The sequence below is a fragment of the Hyperolius riggenbachi genome, chromosome 3 (genome assembly GCF_040937935.1).
Source record: "Hyperolius riggenbachi isolate aHypRig1 chromosome 3, aHypRig1.pri, whole genome shotgun sequence".
NCBI lineage: Eukaryota > Metazoa > Chordata > Amphibia > Anura > Hyperoliidae > Hyperolius > Hyperolius riggenbachi.
In genome coordinates this window covers 298,791,556-298,809,186 of record NC_090648.1, presented here as the reverse complement: position 1 = coordinate 298,809,186, position 17,631 = coordinate 298,791,556, and the positions used below count along the sequence as shown (strand labels likewise).

Sequence of the window (17,631 nt, the reverse complement as noted above, 5' to 3'; positions counted from 1 at the left end):
AATCATGGACTCCAATAACCAGTTATTTTTTTGGCTGGCAACCTAGACATATTGAGATGCACAAGCTATTTGAAACTTTTGCACACCATCATGGAGAATGTGAGGTCCAGCAAAACCAGTACATGGCAATAAACCAGCCTAGGAAAGCTAGGCCAGATGCCAGAACTAAACCCGGAAGATACGTCCAACAGTCGCCCAGCTAAATCAGGCTTATTAAAAGCTCACAAGAGCTAGGCCAGTAAGTAGACCTGTAAACAGGCAGGCAAAGCCAGGGCAAGACAGTTCTAACTGAAAAGAAAGTGGACTCCGCTCAACCTCCACTCACCAAGACAGTGCAGGAGCCAGGCGACTCAGACCCAAACCACAGGTAGTCAGTACAGATTGCCCAGCAAGCTCATGGTGAACCAGAACTCGCAGGAGTGTATAAGGGGCTAAAAATTACCTAAACGCCCTCTTACTAGAAATGATATGCAAAACAAAAATTTACCTTCTTAAAACAGAAGGCATTTGCGATTATTCAGGTTGGAGTGAGTATATGGGGTTAACCACAATGCATCAGTGATGAATTTGTAAATCATCCCTTTGTTGTCCTTTTAAGCCAGACACACCTCCAGAACCACTAGAATGCAATAATGTGTCGGCTTGTTACATTTACAGAGCCACACTAATCCAACATGCATACAGACTGTTTCAGGCTGGTTAATCATCATCAGTGCACAGCATGGATTAACTCTAACACAAACTGGACGTATATACCTGTCCATTTTGTGCGTCTGTACTGCAAACAGGATGTACAGGTGCATCCTGTCAATCAGGTGGGAGTTGTTTGTGGCGGGACTTACTTGGCAGGGATTGGTGAACAGGAGCATGTGTTCCTGAAGCCAATCAAAATGCCATTGAATAAAAAATATGGCTCTAATCAGGAGCCATGTTCTTTCATAAAAAACGAAAGTTAAAAACAAAACAAAACAATACTATTAACCACCTCTTCCTCCCGTTCCTTTCCCATAGAAACCAAAATAAAACCCTAGTAAAAAAAAAGGCCAACGTGACAGCATTACCAAAAAATAAATTGTTGCCTTAGGAACTCCGCTTTTTAATACGTATTTCATGAGGGTATATTACTGTTATTTTAGCAAATAAGGGCTTGTAATTTTTAATAGGGTACAAACACACAATTTAAAAGTTGTGATGGCCAGGACAAATGGGCAAATAAAATGTGTCGGTTTTAACTACAGTACCATTGTCTATTAAAAACTATAGGGGAAAAATAAGTAATTACTGGGAAAAAAGTATCATCCCCAAAAAATCCTAATTTGTGGCAAACGAAACAAAATATAGATTATTTATGTGTGATAAGCAGTGATAAAGTTATGGTTAAATGAGTGGAAGGAGTGCAAAAATGTAAAAATGGCTCTGGCGGGAAGGGCAAAATAGCTTTCAAATAAAGCAGGAAGCTGGCAAATCCAATATGTATCTTTAATAATTTCCTTTATAAAAACGCCAATCTTTTGGAGCCACGTAGGAGCCCTTTACCTAACGACCGCTTCATGCCAATGGGCGTGACCATGGCGGCAGCCCCAGGACCGCCTACCGGCCATTAGCTGGGGCCAGCTACTGCAGGAGATCGCATGCAGGCTGCGCGTGCGCGCATCTCCTTCTTGGGGGCGGAGCTTCACCCCACCTTCAGTCTCCGAGTGGCGATCACCACTCGGGAGACTGTTAGAAGGCAAAACCGCCATCTTTTAAATAAGTACAGCGCTGCGATCCATGGCATGTCCCCCTGGGGCACTAGACAGCAATCGGCTGTCATAGGAAGAAGCCTATGACAGCCGATCACCAGGATTGGCTGGCTGGGGGGGGAGGGAGGGGTTTGTAAAAAAAAAAAAAAAAAAAAGTAAATGTTAAAAAAATAATACAAAATTAAAGAAATAAATATTTATAAAAAAATAAACAAACAACTGGGGGGCGATCAGACCCCACCAACAGAGAGCTCTGAGGAAAAGGGGGGGGGATCACTAGTGTGCCGTTTTGTGCAGCCCTGCAGCTTGGCCTTAAAGCTGCAGTGGCCCATTTCAGGAAAAATGGCCTGGTCTTTAGGGGGTTTAGCACTGTGGTCCTCAAGAGGTTAACAAGGCAACGTTTGCTCATAGGCAACCATCTGTCTACCAAAATGTGTCAATCAATCTGTTAATATCGAATTGAAGGGAATAGGAGTCAGAGCTCCTCTCAGCACTCGCAGAATGCAATGTGATTCAGCCTCTGCCTTTAACCCTCCTGGCGGTTTGGCAAAATCCACCAGGGGGCAGCAAATACGTTTTTTTTTTTTTTCATGTAGCGAGACGAGGTCTCGCTACATGATAGCCGCTGCTCAGCGGCATCCCCCCAGCCCCTCCGATCGCCGCCGGCGATCGGAGATCAGGAGATCCCGTTCAAAGAACGGGATCTCCTGGAGGGCTTCCCCCGTCGCCATGGTGACAGGGCGGGATGACGTCACCGATGTCATCGACGTCGTGACGTCAAAGGGGACTCCGATCCACCCCATGGCGCTGCCTGGCACTGATTGGCCAGGCAGCGCACGGGGTCTGGGGGGGGGGGTGGCTGCGGCGACGCGTATAGCGGCAGATCGGCGGGTAGCGGCGGCGATCGGGCACTGCACGCAGCTAGCAAAGTGCTAGCTGCGTGCAGCAAAAAAAAATTATGCAAATCGGCCCAGCGGACCTGAGCGGTGCCTCCCGGCGGCATAGCCCGTGCTCAGCACGGGCTTACCGCCAGGGAGGTTAAGTTACATCCTGTCTATGGCTGTCTCAGACTTACAGAACATAACTGTTATGGACCAGGAGTCATTCCCCCTCCCCCCCCCCAATCACATGGCTCTACCCCAACCATCAATCGGACGGCTACTCATGTGCAGCTGCGCATGACTCCCGGCCATATCACATAGGTAGCAGAACTGACAGTGGGATAACAGAGGGGACCCAGAGGACGCGAAGAGAATTCATGCACTACGGGGGCTAGAGGAAGCCCCAGGTAAGTTCAGAAATACACTTTTAAAATCAGGTCAGGTACACTTTAAAGAGGTTTTATAAGTAGTTACTGAAGGGGTGAAATGCAGATAACATTTTGCTCTAAATTCTTCCTGTGGTAATAAAAAACCCTTTTCTAAAAACATGGCAAAAACTTTTTCCTCCATGCACCAATCATTTTCCCTAGTCCTTTGCACAAGCCTAGGGACAAAAAGCTCATCAGCCAAACTTGTATATTGTACATGCAGTACATGTACCCATCATTATGAAGCCAATATGTCTTTGCATAGCAGTTCTGAACAGTATTGTGCAACATACGGTAGTCACATTTTCCTTTTTGGTATTGCCATACACAGGATAATGCTGGCTGGCAATAATAGGCTTCACAAAAGAGACTCTGCTCTTCATGGCAGGGAGAAAAAGCCCAGCAAGGTCAGTATAAGAGATTGTCAATGAGATGAAAATTGTTCTGTGCTCATACAGGACTATGCAAATTCTGTATGGAAAAATATGCAGCTTGAAAATGCACCAATCTAACTTTGTCAAGGTTGAATTTGATTGATCCATTTTTCAAGCCATATAAATTTACATAAAAATCTACATAATACTGTTGCTCACAACAAACATTTTTTTAATCCTTTCTTAGAATACTGAAAGGAAGCATGTAGCTGGTTGCCGTGGGTAGTAGATGTCTATATTTAATTTGTGTATTCATCATATATATTCCATTTAACTAACTATATGATAACATTTCTTACTAAATATTTGAAACTGACTATTCTAAATCAGAATAGCCATGTGATTAGACTCAAGAAAACTGCTAATCAGTAGCCATCACTTAATCTTTTTTTTCCATATAATAAGTCAACATGGTGCTTTTCAGGGAACAAATATCTTGAAACAACTTCAAAACGTTAGCGATAAAGAATACTCCAACACTCCAAAATAACTAAATAGAAACTAAAAAAATGACTACCTCTACCCACCTTATTTCTCCTTCCCTCCTGCTCCCTTCTACCTACACCACTTTTCTTCTCTCGTTCTTCCTCCACTTCCCTGCATCCCTCTTCTCACTTCCTCCCTACGCCACTTTCCTTTCTTCCATCCTCATTCCCTTCTTATTTCGGCTTGGTGTTGGTGCTGATTTGGTGTACTCTGGTTCAGGTTAGCCTTCAGGAGCCTTGGTGTCCTGAGGAGGCGTGACTACACGTGAAACAGCTGTTGACACAGGCTTTCTGTAACCTGTTGCTTGTTTTTTCCGTGCTTGAATAAACTACCTCTGCATTGGAGTGCCGGAGTCCGTCATCCTTTTTTCAGACTGGTTCAGGTTATGTTGCAGTTCTCCCTATGATGGAAGTGCTCTTTGAGTCACAGTCTGCTGAAGAATTCCTCCCTATAACTTCAAAGCTTAAACTAATCTATGCATTGTATGGGGAAAATTGACATATCTTTAGAGAGTATTGTCATTTCAGATTTTCTAGCTTGATTGTTGCTTGTTCTTTTTATGTTCCAAATGCACCGAAGTGTCCACTCTTTATTCTAGTCTTTTTTTCTTCTTTGAAGTTTCTGCTTTTTGTTATCTAAGGGCCAGCAGTCATACTTGCAATCAGCTTTGTGTTATTGCTTTCTGCAGATTAATTTTTTTAATAACCACCATAGAAGTGGTAGCTAGTTGGAACTGGGTCAAGTAGAACACAGGTTCACTTTAAAGCACAACACCAAGTGAAATTGTGTTTCCCAGCTATTTGCAAAGGTTTAAAAAAAGATGACAAAAATACTATAGTTAGAAGCATCCTCAATGGTCACTTCCTGTTCCACAAACTTCTAGTGCTACAAGCTGCTATAGCCAAATAAATTCGGTGCCCCTTCCCTGGCAACGTAAAGCCTAGTCTTGCAACTGCAGTAGTTTCTCTAGCAGAGTCGGGGCCTGCTTTAGGTAATGTGACCACAATTTAAAGCCCTAATTCATCCACGAAGGTGTTTAATTGTTAGTACAGCTGAAGTGGGGATTATGCCAGTACTCACACGGTTTTAAATTTGATGCAATGGTTGCAGAGGAATATCTCCTGGAAGAGACCATTATGTTACCCTGGGTGTTTCAAGCTAGCGAGAACTCTTGTTTTCCAGCGTATTCATATGTTGTTGAAAGTTTAACTCTTATAGCCAGCAGTGCAGCTCAGAAGATTATCATTATGAGACTCAGCTGCAAAGCTGGTCACAAAGAGTAAGTCTCTTAGCAGAGGGAGTGAGCGTTAGTTTTTCTCTGACCACTTCACGTGTGAGTGATAATGATACAGGAAAGACGTGTGGACAGCTTTCTCTTCAGTAGAATTACACTGTCACATTTACTGCAAATAAATCTACGCAATTCAGTCAGCAAATTTATTTTAAATACATTTATTTCAAATACAAATACAATGCTAACACATTCAAATGTACTATCATAAGCATTTAGATAATAGGAGGCTGAATAAGAGGCTTAACTATAGATTTTTTTTAATTTTTTTTGAAAAAGCGATTCTTATTAGGCCCAATAATGGTACAATTCTCTCATACAATAAACTTTCCGATTTGATAAAGCGATAAAATTGGTTAAAATTAGAGGGCCTTGATGTCCCCAATAGAGAGAAAAAAAAAAGGATCAGATTATTGATCCATTTCCCTGCCATGGAGCGATCAGTCCAGCAGACTGATTTTAGCTCAAATGATTAGATTGGTAAAGCCACAATCAATGATTTCCAATCTTTACCTTCAGAGTTCTCTTATTGGCTTGGAAAGTCATTTGGAACAGGAAATTGTACCACTGATGGGCAACTTTAGCCGTAAAAGCCAATTATCCGACCAAAAGGATAACATTTGGGCTCTCTGCTAAGTAACCAGCACATGATAGATTTAGATATGTGCTTGGATATGGACGGTAATATACTTTGGATACAGCCCTGCTCTTCATCTCAAGCCTCTGCATTGGCCCATTGCTGTACTAAGGCTGGAGAGGAGAAGGTGGACAGGTCCATATGCGGCTCTTTGGAGGAAAGCTATTTGCACAACAAGGACCTCTGCTCCCAGGTGCATCATACCAATAGAATCTTTTCAGCTTTACATGATGATAATAAGAGTGGCACCATGCAAGAAAACCTACCTTAAACAGTTTCTTGTAAAATTTAAAAATGGGCAAAGAGAGTGCCGACCACCCTTCCTAAAGAAGAGAGAATCATATTCATAGAATTCAGGAGGACATCAGATACATATTTACAACAAAAAGTAAAAACCAGAGTCATAATGATTTTTAAATCTTTATTTTATGAGAAAATGTTCTGCATTAAAGGCAAAAAAGATGTCATTGCAGACTATAAGGTGTGTACAGTAACACTAAACAAGGAACTACTGTGCTAAATACATAAGGCGATCTGTATATTAGCACTTCCACCTTTTACTATATTATCTTTAGAACATAGTATTACACACCATTGAGAGAAACTTTATGCTTGAACTCTATGTATTGCTGTGAAAATTTAACACCATGTTAAATATATTAAACAAAAGAGTACCTTAAATCGTCATTATCCATTCATAAGCTAAGATGTACAATCTTCTCAATGGGCTATATGGGTCTGTGACTTATTTAGAACAATTTTAAATCACTGTACATCAGATCCATGCCATACACCTTGTACGTTATAAAATGCATGTCTTTGATCTAACAGTTATAATTATGTGTTGTCCCCTCATGAAGATAAAAAAATAACACCTCACCATAATTCTTATATTTATAAATATGAACCATAATGAATAAATAAATATCAATACACCAAAACAAGAATCAATTATACACTAAGTTGCTAGGAAAAAAAAACATTTATTACTGTATTACTGAATCTTAACATATTTGGTCTAGACAGCTTCTAAACATGGAGCTCATTCTTCAGTAAAGGCCCTGTACACCAAGGAAAGACGAGCAAATACTAGAGGTCAGTGTATTAACTCAGCTGTTACAGCCATATAGTTCACACATAAGTCTTAATCTGTGGTCCAATCATTGCATAGTTTTAAGACCACCACCTTTCAAAAGCCTAAAGCTCTCAGCCTCATGTATTCTAATTCTGGGGCTTCAATGCCCAAGATTTCATTAATCCAGACTGCTGTACACTCACACATATATTATTATTATTACTTTTTTATTTATATATATAAATGTGTGTGTGTGTGCGTATGTGTATGTGTGCGCGTGCGTGCGCGTGTGTGTGTGTGTGTGTGTGTGTGTTAAAACACTTCACACAACACCAGCACTGTGCAATGACACACATTGAAATAGAGAGGGAGCAACGTTTTATTTATGCCTAAATTTACCCAAAAACTACCATGTTAAAGTATTGGCCTTATTTTCTGCAGCATATGGTCCATTTCAAAACATGTTCCAATAATCTTTCATAAATGCTGCTCTTTGCAATGGCAATATTTGTAAATACTCATAATGAATGGGGGTCAGTCAAGGTATGGGATTTTTTCTTTAGTGTACAGTGAACTGTTGTGCCAAAGTATTGAGCTATTGTAGCAAAATAAAATAAATAATAAATACAATCACTTGGAAAATAAAATATATAACAAATACTGGTATACTGTATTAAAATATACCTCACAATGCTATTTATAAAATACTACCCACTCAAGGCACAGATCTAATTACAATGAAGAGTTCACTATTGTCTTTACATGTTTTTATTAAATGAAGCTTGCATTATTCAAGTACAAAGTGCACAGAGATCTGATCTAAGCCTATGTGTACCCGAATCTAGGTGGCTGAACTAAAGGACAGCACAATGGCCTGTTTCAATGCAATTTTTTATGTTAAAGAAAAACTCCATAAAGTGTCATAAAATTTGGCAACAAGTATTAGGTTTCTTGGATAAAGATACCTGTTAAAAAAGTGTTAAAGGACAACTGTAGGGATACGGAGGCTGCCATATTTATTTCCTTTTAAACAATAACAGTTGCTTGGCTGTCCTGTTGATCTATTTGGCTGCAATAGTGTCTGAATCACATCAGAAACAAGCATGCAGCTAATCTTGGCAGATCTGATATGCTGCATAATTGTTCATGGTCTGTGGCTTAAAGTATTACAGGCAGAGGATTAGCAGGATAGCCAGGCAACTGGTATTGCTTAAAAGGAAATAAATATGGCGATCTCTCTTACTTCTTGTGTCCTTTAAAGATAATACAATGTTTGGCCTCTGCCTGGGATTTGTTTTGCATCACTGCTCACACAATAGGGGCAGGAGAAGGTGAAAAAAGCTTCTGAGAGTCAATTAAACTCACCCCATGACATGACCATTAGAAGTTAATTAAAAAACAACAACAAAACAAAAAAACAAACAAACATAATTTATGAATTATGCCACCTTACTTATTTTTTTTTTTACCTCAAGCATAAAGAGAAATTTCACAAGATAAACAGATAAAACACGTAATCCATAAGCCAACAAAAATATAAGGAAAGACAATTTAAGACTGATAGTTATAATTGTGAGAAACAGATAAGAAGTGATCATTCCTAAGAAAATGTTTGTAAATTAGACCCCATCATGATTTATTTCTTCTTTTCCATTTATCTTATGAATTATTTTCTTATCTGTGATAACTCCGGATTTCTCTTTCCTTATTTGCTTCTCTCATAAATGAGCTCTCCTTATACTACAGGTCAACATATGAGAAATGTTTTGTGAATTATCTCCTTATCTGTTTTATCTCTTTAATCCCCCTCCCCCCTTTGTTTGTTTCATACCATTTGTATAAAACTGTTTAAGCAATCAACAAGCACAAAACAATTATAATAATAATTACGTTAATGACGAACAACTTCTTTTGAGTAATTTTTTTTAAGTGCTGAAAATAAAATTTAAAGATGGAATAAAATATGGAGAGATGGTCCATAACATACAGTTTGTGAACCAAACGTTTTCAGTGGCAGAATTGCAGTTTTCAGCAATAAGGCAAAGCATATAACAAGCAAGGGACACAGATTATGCTAACTAATCAAAATAATTGGTATAACAAGGACAATACTTTTATTTTGTGCATCCTGCTACCTTAGCTTTAGATGAGAACTTGTAACTTATCCACTTGAAGACTGTAGGCTTACACCCCCCTAGTGACCAGGCTATTTTTTACAATTCAGGCCACTGCAGCTTTAAGGGTTCGGTACAGGGCCTTACGACTCAGCATACAAGTGATTCCAACCCCCCCCCCCCTTTTCTGCCCATCAACAGAGCTTTCTGTTGGTGGGCTCTGATCACTGCTGGGATGTTTGTTTATTTTCTTATTCATTTTTTTTTATTAATAAGTTTGACTTTTGTTGTCATTCAGACCCTCCCTCCCCCCACCAGCCAATGACAGCAATCGCCTGTCATAGGCATCAGCCTATGAGAGCCAATCGCTCTTGTGCCTCCCCAGGTGAAAGCCGAGTGACATGGCTGTCACCAGTACAGTGCTGCCGTAGTTCGCTGCACTGTACAGTGTAAATAGACGGCGGTTTCGCCATCAGTCTCTTAGCGGCGATCACTGCTGGGAGACTGATGACGGAGCTAAACTCCGTCATTCAAGCAGGGATGCATGCGCATCAGCACACACGATCCCCTGCAAACCACGCTCCCAGGACTTAACGGCAATTGGCGTTACGTGGTCCTGGGGGAGCCACCTTGTTCACTCTTGTCAGTGTGACACGGTCGTTAGGTAGTAAATGTGACATGTTTTATGAGGTGTATATATTGGTGTTTATGCTGGTGTAATGTATTGTTTCATTGTTATGGAAAAGGCTAGTTTGTCTGATATGCAACAAAGAAGGGAACATTCCATGTACTGTAAAGAAAATGCTGGTAATGAGCACCCCATGGCAAAAAAAAGAAATGTATTGTAAGCCTCGGAATTATTTTCATTGCTTTGAGAAGGACTAAAGTTGTCTGCCCTGGATTACTAAACTGTTTACCCACATATAATAAAATGTTGGCTCTTTCAACTGCACTCAGGCCTGAAAACGTTCCTATTAAATAACAATGCCTAACAATTAAAAAGCCAGTTAATAGTTCTGAAATGTGTCTTGTCTGAAATGGTCTTGGTCTTTCCACTGCTTGTAAGGAAGACAGAGAGGTTTCTGGGAGTTACTTCCCGCACATGAGGTTTTTCTCCACTTGGGCCTTTACCAATGAAAACTAGAGAAACTGAGAAGTTGTGCTTCCGCTGCATAGAATTACTACACAAAAAAGTTTAAGACCTTCTTTGTGAAACACTGTGATTTCAATGTTCTAATATGACCTTTTCTAAGAAAAGTTACGGTAATCATTACACTACAAATACAATACAATGAAAATAATATATTTACATTCATGAATGATGAATCAGTACAGGGTACTGTCTGCTGTGCAGCACAAAGTCCAAGAATGTGCTTATTTGCCAATGTCTTTTGTGTACAGCTATGCTTGATAAATGAAGATCAAAGGACATACAATTGCTATTAGGTGGGTTGGAAAAAAAAAATTACACTGTGTAAAAATTGCAGCAATTTACATGCAGCTGTAAAGGTGTATTGGGGAGACTTACCCCCTTGAAGGCCTCACTTGTATTAGAGTTGCAAAGTAAAAAAACAAAAAACAAACACTGTCTGCACAGTTTATGAAAACCAAAAGACTGACCTTTGGCTGCTTGCTTGGAAAAGAAAGCAATAAAAGAAAATGATTTGTATAGTTTACAAATATATGATTAGTACCATTAGAACCAAGCAAGCAGAGGTATAGCCAGGGTTTTCAGCACCCAAGGACAGCAGGAAAGAGCAGGGGAGAAGTTCTGCCCCTTCCTGCTTCTTTAACAGGTGCTGTAGGGACCTGATGGCATCAGGGGATGGTGCGGTCCGGACCAGGGCAGCAGGTATCTGTGCACGTGTCATAAAGGCAAAAGCGCCCCAAATGCTGCACCCAGGGACAGATGTCCCTACTTGACCCTCCCTAGCTACACAGCTGAAGCTAAGCAGCCATGAAGATGTAATTCATGAAAATTCAAACATGGGAATATATGACTAGCATGTGCTGCATATGTTGGTGAACTAACTATAAAAGATAACAATAATATAACATACATTCATATTTTTATATTTATGTATTGCCATTAGTTATTTTGTAATAACAAAAGATCTTTTGGAGAGTACTCCACTTGACTAATAGCTCTGTCAAACTGCCTCTGGTAATGTCTATATTATTGTACGCTCATGAAATAGGTGGCATACAGAAAATCTGTCACACATAGCAACGGAGCAATGATCACTTTAAGAACTTACAAAAACTTTACTATTCTATAGGTTTAATAATGAAATTAACTCATCAACATGGTGACTAGGTAGACATGAGGCACTACAGGCTTTCAGCTTTGGTTCTCCAGGTCTAACCTCTGGGCAATATATGCATGGATTTATAGGTTTTCTTTGCGATTGCCAGAGTTTTTCTTTTATTCTGGGGTTAGGTTTTCTTCATATATTACAAAAACTTTTTGGTAAGTCACTTGGCCTCAGGCAGGCCCAGAGTGTGGTAGAGACCGGAGATTGCTAGCTCCCTTGAGGGACAGTGAACAATGTCCAGTGGAAAGCATATCAATAATGTGCAAAATAAAAGGGATTAATATTAAATACATAAAGCGACTATTTTATGTGAAGTTTATTTGTCACTAAAGGCCTGGCTTTTCTAGTCCAGTATATTACAAGTGCTTACAAACCAAAGTAAGTGAAAAGTGCACTACCTTGCATTACTTCTTGTGGCTGAGGAATCGTTGTTATTGTGTGTGCTCTATTAGAGATTTATGGTGGTTACAAAACATCATTACTATTGCACCTGCTTATTAAATAACCCAAACATTCGACATCACTGTGAACTTATCGGGCATGTAGCTACTTCATTAGGAATGTTGAATATAGGCACATCAAATACAAAAACGTGTAGATTGTACATTTCTGAGCACCAATTAAACCTACAACTTATAAGTACATTTTGTTAATGTTTTTTACATCAGCACAAAAAGAAAAAGAACTTATAAATACACATCAATGCCATGTTTGTGTCCAGCACGGTTAACTAATGGAATCTTCATATGGGACAATGTCTGCTACTGACTGAGATTGTGTCAATGAAGAAGGATGATCTAGCTCAGTGGTTGAAGGTGGGCAGCACATCACTTCATCATCCTTTGTCCTTGCATTGGCAAGTGTTGCATCGTGCAGACATAGAGGCTCCTCCACCACTGCTTGCAGATTCTCTATGGTCATTCCCATTTCCTTGCTATGCTCAGAAGGTGATTTCCTGTTGATTCGCTTGTATGACTTGTCTTTATTCTCCATGCCTTGTTCATTTTTATGGAAGCGTCCAAAGAATGAAATAAAGAATCCAAACAAAACGAAGGCGAGAAGACTTGGAATAAAAGCCAAGCATTTCACATCTAGGCTGGCCCCAGTGTATCGGCTGTGTAAGAACATATCTCCTTCTACGTAGCTTCTGTTAGTGTATGGGTCAGTGTTGTTTGACCTCCACTCCCAAGATAATGTTGACTGGTTAAGATTTTTTAAACTTTCAGCATCTTCCACTGTATAGATCTTTTGTCCTGGGCCTATATACTGGCCATATGCTGCTGGCTTGTAAAAGATTTGGTTCTTCCACATATTCAGATCAAGGATTAGTACAAGAAAGATAATCCCGTAGTTGAACCACTTACCTGTAGACAAAGGCAAACATTCGAATATTAACTTCAGAAAATGGAAAATATAATACTGCCTTTCCTGCATATCAATTTTGTCCCGTTGAAGTTTTGATAGTCCATAAAAATTATTTTTGCTTATGACAAAAGTAGATGTCTCATATTATAAGCTAAAAGTTTAAATTGTTAGTGTAAAATCTGTGGATGGACAACAACATGAGTTTTGAAGAATTACCTTACGTGTATGTAAACATCTGACAACTGCGGATGCGGTCTTGCGGATGATTTACGTACATAAATTTCCATAGTGTTTACTACAAATACCTAAGCATAAGCATGTTCCTGTTCTGTATCCTTTTTTATCAGTTCCCTTGCTTGACTGAAGTTTTTGAAGCACAAAACTAAAATTATACTTATCTTAAGGTCAACTGTGCTATGTTCTCTTAAATAGTGGCGTTTTAATATACCAGAGACTCATCCCACCTTGCTGGCTGGAGTTTCAGAATTTGCCATGTCCGTTTCATGAGACCTGCTATACTGAATATTCACACTGCAGGAGGAAGATTATGGGAATTACTGTACATTACTTACACAGCAGATAATACTGAGTGAGAGCTAACAGCCGCTGCAGACACTAAATGCGGCTCTGACATGTGTTTCCAAGTGCTAGACTTGTGTAGGTTTGATTTCATTACCATCAATTTTGGTGCCAACACTTCCATGCTTCAGCTATGCAATTCTTTCAATAGCGATCTTGTTGTTTCTCATGTGTTATTTAGCTACCTATAAATGATTTCTGGGATGCAAACCCTCCCTCATGCTGCATAACCTTAAGCTACCTACATTACCTCAATCTTCGCCTTATAACCTTAGCCATTTCTTGATGTGTAATTCAGATTTCCCCTCTGAATGAGAACCTCTTCATGATGAAACAACCTTCCTGATGTGCAACCCTAATAAACAAAACTAACTTCCCCCATTTTATCCCCTAACATAATCCCTCCTAAACAATGCCTAACCCCATCCAATAGTCAAACTTCATTCCTGGCCATAAAAAACATTGGGGAACAGAACCTTTACACCTACCACTTCAGCTATGTGAATGTCACTTTCCACACTTGTCTGCTCATGGTAATATTAAATAAAGGCTAGCACCCAAAATAAACCTAGTGTAGCAAAGCCTCCTGTGTCCCTGTACTTGTACTGAGGCAACTGCAGACACTATCTGGGAAGCTGTTGACTTCAAAGATACCTGATCGTGAAAGGAAAGAATTTATACAAAAAAAAACTGAAGGCATGCAAGCAAAAGGCATATGGAAAATCATATTTGTAAAGCTGCCCACTAACGGTCCAATTTCTAGCGAAAAATCGTTCGAGCGATCAGAAAATCTGACCTGAAGTGAAATATTGTAATACATCGTTCACTACACCAGCGTTTTTCAACCAGTTTGCCGCGGCATGTTGCCTGGTGTGCCGTCCTCTTCCCCCCCCCCCTCCCGCACATCCCCACGGCCGCCGCTGCTATTACCTTAGCAGCGGCCGCTCTACCCTCTCCAGCGCATGTGTTTATTTAAGGCAAGAAGCGTATCTCCCAGCTGCTCTGTGATGCGCAGGAATCAGGGCTCGGTTACCATAGTAACGGCGATACATATCGCCGCTACAGGAAGCCGCTGCCCTGCTTCCTGTCGCATCACAGAGCAGCTGGGAGATACGCTGCTTGCCTTGAATAAACACATGCGCTGGAGAGGGGAGAGCGGCAGCTGTTAAGGTAATAACAGCGGCGGGGACGGGCGGGGGGCACCACCTACCCATACTGGCTATACTGGGGCGCTATACTGGGGCACTATTCTGGCTATACTGGGGCACTATTCTGGCTATACTGGGGCACTATACTGGCTATACTGGGGGCACTATACTGGCTATACTGGGGCACTATACTAGCTATACTGGGGCACTATACTGGCTATACTGGGGGCACTATACTAGCTATACTGGGGCACTATACTAGCTATACTGGGGCACTATTCCGGCTATACTGGGGCACTATACCGGCTATACTGGGGCACTATACTGGCTATACTGGGGCACTATACTAGCTATACTGGGGCACTATTCTGGCTATACTGGGGCACTATTCTGGCTATACTGGGGGCACTATACTGGCTATACTGGGGGCACTATACTGGCTATACTGGGGGCACTATACTAGCTATACTGGGGCACTATTCTGGCTATACTGGGGCACTATACTGGGGCACTATACTGGCTATACTGGGGGCCCTATACTGGCTATACTGGGGCACTATACTACCTATACTGAGGCAACTGAGCTCCCTCCTACACTGGGGCAACTATGCTAGCTATGCAGCCGCACCCCAGCCCCCCCCCCCCCCATAGCCTGCTGCGCATGGCACTGTCCACTAGGTCGCGCAACCCCCCCCCCCCCCCCTCCGTTCCCCGGAGAAAAATTTGGTCAGAAAGTGTTCCCCGGGCCGGAAAGGGTTGGGAACCACTGCACTACACCATCAACGAACCAATCTTTGCTTCCTATCTATCACAACCAACAAGAAAATCCAAATTTTGGTTCAACGAAAATTCATTCAGACGACATTTTTTTCACTCATTCATAATCGATTGTGTCCACCAATGGAGATTATTTACAACCAATCTGATCAGAATTTCTGATCTCTCAAACGATTTTTCGATAGAAATTGGACCTTTAGTGGCCACCTTAAAGAAATCATACTGATAGCTTTAGCTCGCAACAGAGTTCCTAAGCTCAGGTACATTTTAAGTGATCTAAAACGTTCTTCAATGCTCACTGCACTTTCCTGCATACACACACTGCAAAAATGCAGGATGATAAGCCTCTCCATAAAATAGTTATTAGTAAATGCAGCATATACAGAGTAAGTCCCTCATGTCCTTTATCCCAAAAAAAGAATTAGTGTATACTTGCTAGGTAGCCTGTATATGAAGACAATCAATTCCAACAGTCAAAGTTGCTTGTTGCTGCTTAATTCAATCTTACGTGGTCTAATTGTTGTGTTAAACACTTAAATCATGTGAAAGAATTAGGCCATGGATGGTCACCCTTTTTTGACACGGACAGTTTCCTATTTCCACACCATTACTCTTTTATCCCAGTTGAAATGCTAACCTCAAATTTAACTTATCTTAGCAACCTAGGTGTAACCAGGCATGATGTCTCTTCCTAATGGATGTCCTAAAGAAAGGATGTTGTCAAGTACAAAAAAATAACAACGTCCCACACAATGAATATTACTGTACTGTTTAATTTATCAGTTGTATATAAAGTGTTTAGGCATACCTGTTATATGTATGTGATATTCATCCTTAAATATCCTTTGGAATTTTGGTAGTTTGAATTGCATGTGTGATGTAGGTAAACCAGGAAGATTGACATCAACATCACCCATGAAGTGCGGGAATTCCCAGTCCTAAAACAAGATTTCAGAATACAGTCAACATATAATGGACGCACTTCTGGTACTATTGTGATTGTGAGCCCCTCCAAGGGACAGTTAAGTGACACGACAATATATACTCTGTACAGCACTGAAGATGATGTCAGCCCTATAAAAATACTAAATAATAATAATAATACTACTATGCTATGATATACTAAACACCCCTATTAAATAATAGATACAATTGAAAGGTCACTAAATGGGACTTTAATGAGGTATAAAGGTATTTAGAGAGAATACAACATTGTAATTTGTACACATTTGTTTCCAACTATAAAAGATACAGTTCCCAGTGTTTTAATACCCAATAACTAGAGTCTGGCTGCTTAATCGTGCAGATTTTATGGAATCATTCGGATGTTATTGGTGATGAATAGTGTAAAAAGAAAATGCTGCTAACATGCACAGCTCGAATGACTGACAAAGTCTAAGCACCACACAAAAAAAATACAGTATTAGACCTAGAGTAACCGCCATTTTGTTTAATACATATGCTTGTAAGTTTGCTTTGATTAGCAGTGCACAATGTCTTGTGTACTGCATGTCTGTACTTTTTGCAATAAATATTTTTAAAATACCTTGTTACTGGCTCCCCATTTACATTTCCTGCAGGACAAAGAAATTTGACTGGCGAGACAGCTGTCTAAACTCCACCCCCAATTCCATTACCACAAGAAGGCAGTAGCCAGTCTCACCCTTTGTGCACAGTCTCTCCCTGTTCTGTGTCTGACACCACCCATCTCCTTCCTCTTCTGAGAGTTTGATTCTTTGTTAGCACAAATTGGAGCACTACAGGTGAGCAGTCTTATCTATCGGTGAATGCACAGTGTATAAAAATGCCCCTTTCCATCCTTCTCTCTTCATAAGAGGGTTAAATGAGAACAGTGAAATTTACTCAATAAAAGGTACACAGCACTTTCAGAATAGGAGTAAGGAGGTGGCTGGTTTAGGAGATCTGCTCTATGTTAAAGAAAACACTGCTACTCTGATGGCAAAAAGGACATACTGAATCCAGCCATCAGGTCATTGGCATATAATTACTGTACTGCAAAATGTACAAAAACCCAAATCAGAATGTACTTTTTATACACATGAAAACAAGAGACTGAACTAAAGTCTTGTGCATATGCTAGATGGTTCTTGGTCGAAGCAGCCAGTCCAGGCTTCTCTGGCGAAAGTGTAGCATGTGTACAGCAGTATTTAAGTGTATTACTTTGGTTATAAAGGTTTGTTAATCAATAGGGAGGATCTTCAACATGTACTATTTTTTTCTAAACATGCAGGGTCTTTATCGAATCCTGACACCTGAGAGGCTCTCGATTGCATTGTCCCCCTTACTCACTCCGCCTGTGTGCAGCTACTAGATCATGCCTTTGCACGTAGTTCCTCCG

General features: G+C 40.4%; 1 protein-coding gene across 3 annotated transcripts in view; it reads right to left on the bottom strand.

Annotated features, from left to right (window-relative positions):
* Positions 1–9,402: 9,402 nt before the first annotated feature.
* Positions 9,403–17,631, bottom strand: part of TMEM117 (transmembrane protein 117) — a 268,344-nt gene continuing 260,115 nt past the window's right edge. For 2 of the 3 annotated variants that reach the window (XM_068276571.1, XM_068276572.1), the window contains 2 exons: positions 16,081–16,210; positions 9,403–12,767 (listed from right to left, as the gene is read on the bottom strand). In XM_068276571.1, the coding sequence (XP_068132672.1) occupies positions 12,130–12,767; positions 16,081–16,210 (768 nt within the window). In that variant the 3' untranslated portion in view covers positions 9,403–12,129. Of the gene's footprint in view, positions 12,768–13,001; positions 13,300–16,080; positions 16,211–17,631 lie in introns of those variants that run through there. The other variant, XM_068276573.1, reaches the window with a different exon arrangement.